At 42.0% G+C, this 13,660-nt stretch overlaps 1 protein-coding gene across 4 annotated transcripts in view; it reads left to right on the forward strand.

Annotated features, from left to right (window-relative positions):
• Positions 1-13,660, forward strand: part of prex1 (phosphatidylinositol-3,4,5-trisphosphate-dependent Rac exchange factor 1) — an 87,875-nt gene that overhangs the window by 64,163 nt on the left and 10,052 nt on the right. For 2 of the 4 annotated variants that reach the window (XM_061800828.1, XM_061800807.1), the window contains exons 18-28: positions 1,647-1,795; positions 1,877-1,962; positions 4,137-4,276; positions 5,181-5,325; positions 6,313-6,488; positions 6,589-6,750; positions 6,902-7,112; positions 8,389-8,656; positions 9,125-9,343; positions 12,055-12,143; positions 12,717-12,799. In XM_061800828.1, the coding sequence (XP_061656812.1) occupies positions 1,647-1,795; positions 1,877-1,962; positions 4,137-4,276; positions 5,181-5,325; positions 6,313-6,488; positions 6,589-6,750; positions 6,902-7,112; positions 8,389-8,656; positions 9,125-9,343; positions 12,055-12,143; positions 12,717-12,799 (1,728 nt within the window). The other 2 variants (XM_061800814.1, XM_061800818.1) reach the window with 2 other exon arrangements.

Consider the following 13,660-nt stretch of genomic DNA (forward strand, 5'->3'; position numbering starts at 1 on the left):
AGCCAAGGCCAACCCACCGGATGTGTGTCCAGGACACTGGACTCACACTGGATACCCCCACAGCGCACACACTGTTCTCACAACATGACTGCATTTCATGTCCCATTCCAGGTAATCTTGTAGTGTAAATGTTATTAATAGCAAGTTAGGTCAAGCTTACATTGACAAAAGGAGGCAAAGCATGTGTCAAGGTGTCACACCATATGATATTGCATTTAATAATAAAATAATGACTAAATTATCACACAATTACATCAGTTTGCAGTACTTGGTAGTGGATGTTTACGTATTTAGTCTACATAATTTTGCACACAGAGTAGGTTTAGGAATAGGAAGAGCTTTTGAACAGAACAAAGAGCCTGTGTTTGGTGGACATCTACCTAGACTTGTTGGCATGAGAAGGTTAAATGTGAAAAATAAGTCTATACACTGCAAAAATTTCCCATTATATCCTAAACTGACTATGGGGGTGTGCTTGATCTTGGTGAAATTGATTTACACTATTCATGATAGGTGAGGTCAAATGGCTTGCACCCCTCCCCTCCCCCCACAAAAAAGTCGTATTGTCATACAAAAATAATATGCCTCTGACTCCAAAGACATTTGTTTTGTACTCCCCATAGTTAACGTGATGATGCTCTTTCTCCCGCTGCTCTATGTGCAGTAAATAAGGCAGGAGGCGGGGTACACCCTGAATTGGTTGCCAGCCAATCACAGGGTACATGTAGAAGAAAAGGACGCACTCACAGTCACACCTAGGGAAAATTTAGAGTGTCCAATGAATGCATGTTTTTGGGATGTGGGAGGAAGCCGGAGTGCCCAGAGAAAACCCACGCAGGGCCGGGAAAACATGCAAATTCCACACAGGCAGGACCGTGGTTTGAACCCCAGTCCTCAGTACTGTAAGGCCAACACTCTGCAGCTGCGCTACTATAACCTTCACCATTAACATTTGCTCTAGTTCTTCCTTCAGTCCTTTGTATTCCTCTAGGATTTTGTCTTTTTTTTTTTCTGTATGTTGAGATCTCTCTGGATTGTTACATCTATCATGATTGCCGTCTTCTGACGTTAACTCACTTTTTTAGGCTGTTTGGCCCACCACCAGTTTGTCAGTCTGGATCTGGAAGTTTCACAGGATCGTGGCCTAGTTCTTCTCTTGGGTAGTGCCTTCCATCTTGATTCTGGGACCTCCGGTCCATATTCGGTGTTCAAATCCCTGACAGGGCAAACAGTCACACCTAGGAGACTGCTAACCCAAGACCCTTCATGGTCTATGGCAACACCTCTGATGAGCATGTCCATTTTCCAAGCTGCCTATCCTCACAAGGGTCATGGTAGTGCTGGAGCCTATCCCCGTGATGTGCGATACACATAGTGATGGAGTCTTACTTTTTTTTATTTTAATTGGCTGTGTGTGACTATACATAACTGGCATACGTAGATTAAAATGTTAACAAAACACATTGTATGGACTTATTGGATGATCTTGGCATCAAAACCTTACAGTGCATTAAAACTGACAATGCTAGAGCTAACAGGTAATACATAAACCCAAGGCAGCACTCTCATGACATTATTACTATCAGACTGCAGGCGTGATCTGACCTATTATTGAACAGATCATCCATGTCTGTCTGTCTGTCCAGATGGCAGGTCTCCAGGTGGGCAGGAAGATCCACACCATCAACGAGGACCTTTTGTTCCTCAGGCCTTTCTCCGAGGTGGAAGCCATGATCAACCAGGCCTTTTGCATACGACGTTCCCTGCGGCTGCTCGTTGCCACCAAGGCCAAGGAGTAAGCACATGACTTCACGCATATTGCACACATGCAATATACTTGTGAGATGCACTGGTCCGATTGCTTATTTATCCTCAGGATTGTGAAGGTTCCCGACAACCCAGACAGCCTCTCCTTTAGACTATGTGGCTCGGCCCCCCCTTATGTCCATGCTGTGAGGAAAGGTGAGGGACCAATTCCATTGAATGAATTCCAGCATTATGACTGCAATGTCACCGTCACATACAGTTTCTTGCAAAAACCTGACCACATTGCTCATTTATATCTGCAACAAACAGTACACATTCATAGATACTCATTTTTACAATTGCCAGATTTTTAAACCCTTTTTGGATGCCTGTTAAAATGGGATTAATTATAGTTTTTCACTATTGCAATTATATCAGTATAATGTATTTCTCTTTCATTACTAATTCATTGGCTCAAATTGTCATGTGATATTACAGGAGTGAAAAAGAAATCATACTGAATAGGTGTTCTTTAAACTGGTTAACTAGTTCTTAGGTAATCCTGCTACTGACCGAACAAATAGTCATAAGTTCCTTGCAGAGGTCAACAGGAAAAGTATAACGAGTGGCTAGAAAGTTGAGCCCAAGTTTTTACAAAGGACATTTTTTTGTCAGATTGTCAAATTATAGAAATTCATGGATTCCGACCTCCTGCTAAGGAAAGTGCTTGTTATTCCCTTTCATCTAACACATTTTCTGTGTGTACGGTAATGGAAGTAACCTACTTTTACACAGGTAATAAAGCTCCCAGACGCCGATAATAATCAAAACAAAATGTCTTAATGGCTTTGTTGCAGCTTGTGGAGTTTTTGGTTGTGACCAGGGTGCAGCTGCAGAGGTGTAATTGAATTTTCATTTGCGGAACTCAGTTACAATCCTCATATATTTTGTCAACAGGACCCTCATGTTTGGGGTGTCTGTGCACATATTTCACCAGGTTTATCCTCACAATGACACCATCAGTGCTGCTAACTGCTTTGAAAGCGTTTATGGTGTCAAAAAGACAAATAACTCTCCTGAAGTCAAGGCAACGATGAGGTAATTCTAGCCTTTAGCCACCTGTTCCATTCTGCTCTTAGTCAGCTTTTATTGGGACTTTATGACCACCTGTCACCCACACTGCATTTGGCTAAGGTTCAAATCTCTAAAAAAAAAAAAACAAAAAAAAAACAAATACAACAAATGCTACTCCACAGCCACTTCTACTTTTAGGCATAATATGTTGATGTGGAGCTGTTTAAAGCGCTAATCGAACCTCCATCACCTAATTTAGATTGTGCTGTCCAATATTGGGTCCAGTGGCGTTGCAGTTAGGTAAGTGCTGGCACCCTGAGGAGGAAGTGATGTAAGTGATATTTTTAGATGGCAGAGCAGCAGATAATGGAGGTGTTGATTGGCCATCCATCCTGTAAGGCCATTAGCGGCTTAGAAGAGCATGTCATGAGAAAAATGGATGTCGGTTTTCATGCTGGAACAAGAAAAAAGGAAAGAATATTGGCTGGTTAGACACTCATTATTGGGAAAAAAAATCTAATTAATTGTACTGATGCCAGTAAAATACAAAAATAATGAGTAATCAGATGTAGATTCTCACATTGTCACACTTTCGTTATTAGTAAAAACAATGAAATAATTAGGTTAACAAATGCAAATGTAGAGTATGATGATGCTGGATTTACCTGGTTGAATGTAAATTTGCTTCAGTGGTTAGAGCGATGGTTTGGTAAACCAGGGTCGTGAGTTCGTATCCCACTGGGGTTGCGGCAGAAAGGGCATCCAGCATAAAAACTGTGCCAAACAAATCTGAGCGTTTCGCTGTGGCGACCCTTAACGGGACAAGACGAAAGAAACTTACTTTTTACGTAACTTGACTGATTTTCTGCTTCCTGTCACACTCCTTGTTGAAGCTGGTCCCTTTTAACAAGAATTGTGGAAAAAGAAGAAAAAGATTTGTATTTTTTGATGCTGTGGAGTTACAGACCCTAAGGACCAATAAAATGTAAAGCATCTCAAAACCCAGCCACTTAATCCTTTGGTTGTCACCGAGTTGTGGTCTTGCCAGATTTTGCTGGTGACATCATGTAGTACCGATGCAGTCCAAAGCTTTATGTATTTTTTCAGGATTCAGGATACAACCTCAGAGGCTCCTCACTAAATTAGATTCCTCCTTCAACAATTGACATGTTTTTTGTTGTTGTTTGCTTTATATTGTAGCCTGATGAAGTTTCGAATTACACACGACCACAAATCATTTATTTAAGCAATGCACTTCTATCTCTCAGACTCCAAATGATCTTACCTTTGACCTCTTTTGTTGACACTCTACACAGGGTGGGAGGCGGCAGGGGTGGGGCTTCAACCCGGTCAGGTCATCCTGAAAGTCAACGGCAACAATGTCAACCGTAGCGACTACCAAGATGTTCTGGAGCACTTTAGCGCCCAGCAGGCAGACCACGAGCTTCCCCATTTGGTGAGAAGACAAAAGCGTAAACACACACAACAGATCAATATGTTTTGTAATAAGAGGCTGGCAAGTTTTAAAAGGTTGGCATGACAACATACGTCTTCATATGAACCCAACTCCTACAAAAAAGAATGGACATTCTTTATGGTACCATTGACATTTTTGTCATTCTCTTTGAACCATGAAGAAATATTTGAACAAACAAACAAATGGACAAATAAATACACAACAGCAAACGCCACACATCGCTTTTCACTTTTGTTAGCAGTTTGGCTTTTTTTTTTGTGTATGTCTGGTATGTTTTGTTCTTTACGGGACTGTCAATCATTGTTGCCAAGAATGTTTGGGTGCAGTTTTGTATTTAGTTCATGTTTGAGTTCAGAAGTTCATTCCTTATTGTGCACAATTGAGCATCCAACCTGCAATGCTCTCGTCTGGATAACATGAAGTCAGTGGTGCCAGGCAGTTTTTTCACTGGACTGCAGACCCAGTGGGACGACTCCTCACTGTATTAAGTGCACTGCAGTGTTTTGTTTTCTTTCATAGTCCTCCCAGCCCACTGTTCTCTTTTCCAAATCCTCTTTGCTTACACCCAGTGAACAGGCTCAGCCAAAGTGTGAGCCCTCATTTGGATTTGTTTTGGAGCTTCATTTGATATCAGGATGAATTATCAGGATGTTGTCCATGTGCTTGATTGCACGCACTGCTGAGTTTGGGGTGGAGTACCAACTTCACCCTCAGTGGACCTTCTTAATTGTCTTTTTCAAGCCTACAAACACATATACACTTTCAATACTGTAATTCTGAATGTAGGTTAGGTAAAGTGAAAGGTCCGCATTAGGTAATGTGTGACACTTAATAACTATTGAAAATTATTCATTTGTTTAGCTGTACTCTACTGCATCATCAGGGTCAGTGGGTATATCGTGCTTTTGAGGATGTGGAAGACCTTCAAAGCCAGCGAGCTTCAGTTGAGAAGGAAGAAAGTCCATTCAGCCCTTACCCTGTACAAAATGGTTCTGACCACAGTGAGGAAAATGGCACCAATGAAGCAGGTGAGACGGGTTATGCACCCACCTTTCTTTCAATGGTGTTTTTGTGGGGGCGGGGGGTCTTATTTGTGGCTCAACCATTTCACTTTGACATTGAACTTTAGCTGCTTTATGTCTGATTGAAGATTGAATAATAAAGCAGCCACAACATTAGATGATTGATTCTTACATCATTTTCAATCTAGTTCGCCAGAGGCTGTTAAAGTCTGTAGTGAGTCTTTTGGCAGCCTATTAAAAACTTTTGTTCTTAGTCTGTGGCATTCTCTGCAGTACAGTATCACATCACATTCGGTATATCTTTTACTTAGCAGTTAGTGGTGGTATTACAGTACACAAAACAAAATCTACCAACTGGATGGGTGGTGCGTGGGCCAGCAAAATAAGCCTTGAAATCTCGGTGCCGATCTACTGGAATTTGCAAATCAAGGATCTGTTTTCACCTCACCCGACCCCCTTCCACAAAGAGACAGTTTTCCTATATGTAGAAATGGGCACCCACTTAATAATGCCTATGACTTATACCTACAGGACTGGAGTGAAATAGACTCCACCATGATGGAATAATTATTTTCAATCAAATGAGGATAAGCGGTCCAGAAAATGGACGGCTGGAAGTCAGACATGTTTAGAACCATTCAAACGTGCAAAGGTGTTCCTCCAGAGTCCCCCGCAGGGATATCTAGCTGCATCACAATGTTTTCCACACCGAGCACTTACTCAGATAGTCACAGTGATTAGGTCAACTGTTTGTCATATTCAAGAGAACTCCGTTTAAATGGTCTCTTGATGGACAACTTAGTTATGCAGTTAACATAAATTGCTCAATTCATTATATCTGTTCAACCTACAGATTGTCCAGAAACCTATATGGTACATGGGCAGTCAGAATCCTATGGAAATACTGTATGTTTGATGGGATGTTGCTTTGGTCAAGGGAATAAAGTTATTCTTCCATGCTTTTCTTTCTTAGTTTTTGTTCTATTGCCACAGATTATAGAGTGGGGAGCCTTTCCGTTTCAGATGACACACCGCTGGTCAGTTTGACAGTGGATAATGTCCACCTGGAGCATGGCGTGCTCTATGAATACGTCAGCACTGCTGGGATCAAGAGCCACGTGCTGGAAAAGATAATGGAGCCCAAAGGCTGCTTTAGCCTCACTGCTAAGGTAGTTGCCAAATTATTTGTTCAAAAGAAGAGTGTGGAACTCCTCTTATGTCAAGCATTAATGGCAGTGCATTACGACTCTCTACTGTCTCCTCATGCAGATTCTTGAGGCTTTTTCTAGTGATGATGTGCTGTTTGTTAGTAACTGCAGTCAGCTCATCTCCCAGAGTGACAGAGTGGTCACAATGCCGCAATATGAGTTCAGGCACATCTGCGACACCAAGCTGGAGAGCATCCGAAGACGTATCAACAGCTACCAGCAGGTAGAGAGTGGCCTCTCTTCCTGGGCTCTAAATGACTATTGAATGAGATCTTATACAGTAGCACTTAACTGCTCTTTCCTCTTTTCTGGTACAGTGATAGTTAAGAACTGTAAGGACATTGGTAATTGTTGCATTATGTATGTTCTATCAGTTTTCTTTAGAACTTCGAAACACGGCCTGGCCCACCTTCAGGCAAGCGAGCACCCGAACCCATCCGCTGAGCTGCATGGACTTTGTTCCTACCAACTTCCACGTTAACCTGATGCAGGTTTCCTACCCCAAAAGTGCCACCTCCGCCGGCAGGACTTTTAGTATCCGCTTTGGACGGAAGAACTCTCTGTTCGGTCTTGACCCGGATCAAGGTATTGTCCTTTTTCCTAAATAACTGCCCACGAGATTGAAAGTAAAGGACATTTAATCCCATATTAGCTACAGTTGTCCAAACAATGTAGTACTAGGATATGTTCTTTTCATCCCTTTAAGGTCAGTCCGTGATGACACGTGTTAGTAAAAACCGACTTAACAGCAGCTTAGCAATCACTCTGGCTAATTGACCTGTATGGCCATTAAAATCTTGCAGTGCCAAGAATGGAATCCCATTAGTTCTCTACAGCAGTTCCCCCAGTAAACCCGATGAGTTTGGATTCCATTAGCCCTCGGCTGCGCTCATGCTATTGACAAAAGAAGTAAATGACTGATGTAATTTGCTAATCTAAGAATGTGATGCCGCCACTGCAGAGGTCAAAGGGCAGAGAAAGGCATACGTTTTGTGGGTACATGGAAGGAAAAGTCTCAGAGCAGTCATTCCATAAAGTAAACCAGGCCTTGTAAAATTCTTCTTCTGTTGTTAGAAGTACATTTGCTTTTAACTTCCTAAATAGTCAAATACTTCCAACCTCTCTCATGCAACATGCAAATGCAATGCAGCTGTCTAGACAACATCGCTTGCATTGTTCCCCAGGCCCTGCTTATACTCCCTCAGACATCTGCCTCGCAATTGCACTGAGCAGATGTTCTCATTCATCTAAATAATATAAGTTTTTAAAATATAGTTTCAGGCACTGCTTAATGTCAGCGTTGCTAATAATAAGCACTCTGGATCCCAAGCAGGAATTCTCAGGTTACTGCAGCTTTTTTTGTCTTCTAACTTAAGTAAACATTTGACTTAGCGCTGCATGTCAGCCCCGGGAGTGCATCTGAACAAGTTCCTCCTAAAAATGGAAAGCAGTGTTCCTCTATTTAAACATCTGTTGTGGATATTGATGTCAGACACTCAAGTCTGTTTTTCACCTACCGCAGCCCACAAGTTGTTTCTACTCTGCCCTACTTTACTCGACAACATTTGATTCTACTTTTCACACATCTGCACTCTATTTGATTGTATCCTCGACTGATTTACTCATTTAACATTGAGAAGCATTACGTGAATTTTCTCACTTTTATTTCACTCTGCCCTGATGTACTCCAAACTAGTTCACTCTGCACGAAGTTGTTTGACACTTTTTGCATGTTTTCATTTGTTGTCTTTTTCTCAGACCTTCTTTTCATGTCTCAGCTGTCATCTACCGCCCCTGCCCCTGCATTTTCATCAACCCTTCTATACTCTGCATTGATCTACTGTACGCTTTTCACATCCAGCTCAACTGAATCCCATGTCGCACACCCAGCATTGTGTGACCAGTATGGGAGCGCCTTCTTGGAACTCTTTGGGCCTGGACAGGGAAGATGGAGAGGAGTCTTTGAATGGAGGCGAAGTTTTGATGGACAGCCGAGGTCACGGCGAAGGCGGCTTGAGCTTTTTGCTTAAGCAGGAGGACATGGAGATGCAGGACGCTTACCTTCACTTGTACAGCCGCCTGGACATTGCTGTTCGGGAAATGAAGCAATACGTGGCTCAAATAGACGTGTAAGTGGGCTAGATTGAATGTCCTCTTCTTATCTTGCACACAACAGGAAATCTTGACTTATCAAAACAATGGCAAAGGCGTTTATGTGTGACTATCCTCCACAATGATATTTAGAAGTCTATGGAAAGATTTGGCAGTTCTCAAGCCTACGCCATCATTTTATTTTTCTTTCATTGTGCTCCTTGCCTTGTTTAAGGCTGAGGATTTAAAAAAAAAAAAAGAACATTCCTCAACACCAAAATATTTATGTCCCCGGCCAGTCCATGAATAGAATATAGAAATGCATGCACCTTGCTAGTCTGTCCCAAGGAAGGGGTGTAACAAGCAATATCGACTGAAATCCCGGCTTGTGAGGGACTTTTTGTCTTGTAACAAAATGCAGTATACATTTTTAGAATTCTAAAATAGCTGTCAGATTTATTTTTTTTTTCGTTTGTTTGACAGACTTTTCTTTTTCTTTGCTGTAGTCTTTTGTCATCCATCACCGAGCCCACACAGATCCAGACAGGTGTGGGGGAGGCCCCCGTCTATGAGACTGGCCAGCCCCCTTCTTTGGGACCCTGCGAGGACAGCTGCGACCAGGACAAAGTGGACCAAGGTGGCATCAAACGGGTTTGCTTCAAGGTGAACGAGGAGGACCAGGAGGACTCAGGTCATGACACAATGAGCTACAGAGACTCCTACAGGTGACCAAATCATGTCTGGGGATTTCCGTAGCTTCAAATTCCCAATACTGTGTATTGAAAACTCGAGCTAGTGTTGGCAGCTCTGCAACATTTTACCTAATTTTGTGTTTGAGTTGTCAAGTGGAGAGACAAGAAAGCCTTGTCTCACACCTGTATTGAACATGAGCAAGTATTTCAACTTCTTTACTGACTTCACAAACCCATAATGCAGCGCATTTCACCCCTTTGGAGCCTGACGATTCACTCCAGATGTTAGCATTTCAATTTAAGGATGCGGGGCTAAAAATTACTTCAAAATATTTTGGTCCGATCTGGTTATGTAATTTGCTTGTTGCGAGCTCACTCAAGACGTGTGTGTGCGTGTGTGCGTGTGTGTGTGCGTGTGTGTGGGGGGGGGGTGGGGGGGGGGAGGGAGGGAGCCCTGCCCTCCGCCACCCACAAAGATGCAGTTATTTGTTGTTGGTGTGGTGGGACGGTCTATAATAGAGCCAAGCGTTCGGGGTGCGGCCTCCTGGCACAGTCTCTCATTAAGGCTCAGCCACATCGTGTGCAACTACCTCATCGTAAGAGGAAGTGATGGGAAATGTAGGCCAGGTTTTCTATGTTTACTCACTAGTTTGACAATAAATTCAAGATAACAGGATGAGGATGCTCAGGGGAATATGTTTATTCATCATCAGTCTTGTGAGAGCTGTGAACTTGTATTAGAATAGAAAGACACATCCTGAAAACTTGTTTATTTTGACAGTGGAGTGATAATAAATGTGACTGCACTCATTTGTGCAGATGTCATGATGGAGCAGTTTCTGTTGCAAACTCCCGTGCAACGTTTTGTAACTCTAATGTGAGGGAGATTCATCAAGAAGAGGAGTAGTGAGTTTCATTTCTTTTTCCATCAATTAGTTTTATTTTTCACTGGTCCCCAGCTACTTTTTAATTTTCTCTGAAATGAATTAGGCATCAAGATTAAAGGTGCCCTATTTTACCAAACCAACCTTTTTACCATTTGGGAGGTAATACTGGCTGGTGCCTCAGTAAATATGTGAAATATCAATAGAAAATCTTGCATGCATTCCTTAACCTAAATCGTACTCACTAAAATATGTGCATCATGTGTGCTATGTTAACACTGTCCGCTTAATTGCTGCCATCAAGCCACTGAGGAGACACACACAGGCACACATCAAAAACCACCAAACAATCAGCCATGTGATAACTAGCCATCACTCCCTTACTGTGTTAGCCATCCAGATGGTGGGGTGGAGGGGGGTCTGTCTTGTCGTGAGGTTGCTCAGCAAACTCGCTGCAAGGCCATCCGTCACTCTACACTCATTTGTATGCCATTAAATTTGCTGTATGATTCAAGATAGAAATTGGTCTTCTGCTCTCGTAAATCCTGTTGAAACGCCTCGACCTATGCCTATATATACTTCAAAAAAAGGTAAAGGGTGGTTGCTGCACGTTTACCGTATTGTAGTTTAGCTCCAATTTTCCATATTTATGTCGTACAAGCTGATGCTGCTAGACTTTAATGAAAACGTCTCTTATTCTTGCAACAGAAACATTTAATTCCAACTGATATACTGTGAATCATAAAGAGGCATTTACTAACAGAAACCTGTTTGACGTAATGGACCTTTCCGACTGAGGATCTTCAGCTCCTTTCCCCTTAGCTACAGTTGCCATGCCCCACAATCATCCAAAATGGTGACAGAACATCATGGGTTTGAACTGGATCCTCTATCGCGTATTCCAGATAATATTGGGGTATGTTTTTTGCCAAATGAGTCAGTCTTGTCCAAGAGAGTTCTACAAAGAGGTCTCAACTATTTCACGCAAGGATATGTACACAGAGTTAAGATTTTGGACGGAGCAGGACGCAATGTCAGAGTTAGAGCGAAATGTTGCCGATCGATGCAAAAAAGTTTGATGCGTCACAAATTTCATATTGAAATCCAACAGGATAAAATTGTGGAATCGTAATGCGCATGTAAACCAGGGTAAGTACTTTTTACTTGGAAAGATCACGAGTAATATCATTGTAGTCTTTATAAGTGAGTGGGTGTATTCATTTGACATGGCTCGTAATCGAACCCAGTGGTCTGTCTTAAAAGTCTGATGTGATACAAATGGGCAAATAGACATTTCTCTTGTATGACATTGCGCATTTACGTATTACGAACCCGACTCGTCGGCATAAAACATTACACACTTTATTCAGCAGGTCAATGATACACTAACGAATTGAAAGTTGTTCTCCTGCAATATATAAAGCACTAATAATAATGAAATCAAAATCAAAGAAGATACTTCTCCCTCACTTACCTTTGAACATACAGCCTTGTTTATTATTGTCCACACACAAGTTGTACGCGCGCTCTTCCGCGACCCTTAATCCATCGTAGACACTTCGTCAACTGTGTTTTAGGCTTTGGAAAATGAATCAACCAAAGGGCAACCTAGCCGGATAACTTTCATCAGAATTGCACGTTCCCCAAGCGCTTTTGAGGACCGTTTTGTTCGTAACAATAACTTTTCAAAGCGCACGCAAACTGATTGGCTATTATTTTACAAGTGCTTGACTGGTGGAAAGGTCCGTTGGAAGCTAAAGCTGAGCACATTTCCTCAATGGTTGCTGAGCAAATTTTTATGCTTTGTCACATTTAAACCGTGTGCTCTTGGTGTTGTTTTTTTATGTGCTTTTACGTCAGTGAATGCAACAGCAACCGAGATTCTGTCCTGTCCTACACAAGTGTGAGGAGTAACAGCTCTTACCTAGGAAGTGACGAAATGGGATCAGGTAACAAAAACCTTAACAGAAAATGTAGTGCAACACTCTGTATTTTGTTGTTTGGTGTTCATCCAAAATACCACACTCTCCATCTTTTTATCTCCACTGACACACTTTTCAGTCTTTTCTTTTTATTTTTTTTTTACCTGGCTCCTCGCCACATTGGAGGATAACTTCCTGATCTAATGTGAGAGCCAACACTGGAAAAATGTGTCACTGCATCTAACTACTAACATTAACACAACCAAACAAATATTTGTGCCCTCCAGGCATGTTCTTTTGTGTGTATTTATCTGATCAAGCCAGCCGAGATGGAGCTGCAACGTGAGCATCATGTCACTCTTGAAGTGGCGGTATTTAATAACTACAGTCATCCTCAAAAAACATTTTTTTTCCCAAATGCTCCTTTCTTAAAGTAGAGTAGGTTTGCTCCAGGATTCCCCTTCATAGGAATAAACACTAAAAAAAACCCGAGACTTATACCTATTTAATATGCAGTTCTTGCACACTGCACTGAATTAAATATCCGGTATATCACGTGTTAGTGGGGGGAAAAAAAGACAAATGTGTTCTGCTTGCTAGGGGATGAGCTGCCTTGTGACATGAGAATCCCCTCAGACAAACAGGACAAACTGCATGGCTGTCTCGAACATCTTTTCAATCAGGTACGTTCAATTTAAATAGATTGACTGTTATACTGTACATTTGGGCCTAAGGACTGTGCAGTATGCCAGTGATCTATGGTATAGTTACCACTTGTGCTACGCAGGGTTTCTCTAGTCTTCCATAAAAAATAAAAAAAATCAGTAAATACAAATCAAATTTACATTTAAAATGTGATATCGTCAAAAATATTAGAATTAACCTTTTAGACATGAATACAGCCTGTTGCTTTTTTGATTCAAATGGAATTCTGTACATTTTTATTTGAGGGCAGCAGAACAGCGATGGGATGTGGCGTTGGTGTGTCAGAAGAATTTAAGGTGGAGGTGGGACTGCATCAGGGTTCCGGGCTGAGCACCTTCCTTTTTGCGATAGTAATGATGGGCTGACAGATGAGGTTAGACTGGAATCCCCTTGGACCATGATGTTCACAGATAATATTGTGATCTGCAGTGAAAGCAGGGAACAAGTGGAGGAACCATTAGAAAGATGGAAGTATGCACTGGAAAGGGGAGGAATGACGATTAGCCGAAGTAAAATATATGTGTGTAAATGAGAGGGGTGTAGGAGGAAGAGAGAAGCTACAGGGAGAAAAGATAGCGAGGGTGGATGACTTCAAATACTTGGGATCAACAATACAGAGCAATGTTGAGTGTTGTAAGGAAGTGAAGAAACGGGTCCAAGCAGGTTGGAACAGCTGGCGAAAGGTGTCTGGTGTGTTATGTGACAGAAGAGTGTCTGCTAGGATGAAGGGCAAAGTTTACAAAACAGTGGTGAGGCCGGCCATGATGTACGGATTAGAGACGGTGGCACTGAAGAAACAACAGGAAGCTGAACTGGAGGTGGCAGAAATGAAGATGTTG

The sequence above is a fragment of the Syngnathoides biaculeatus genome, chromosome 2 (assembly GCF_019802595.1).
Source record: "Syngnathoides biaculeatus isolate LvHL_M chromosome 2, ASM1980259v1, whole genome shotgun sequence".
NCBI lineage: Eukaryota > Metazoa > Chordata > Actinopteri > Syngnathiformes > Syngnathidae > Syngnathoides > Syngnathoides biaculeatus.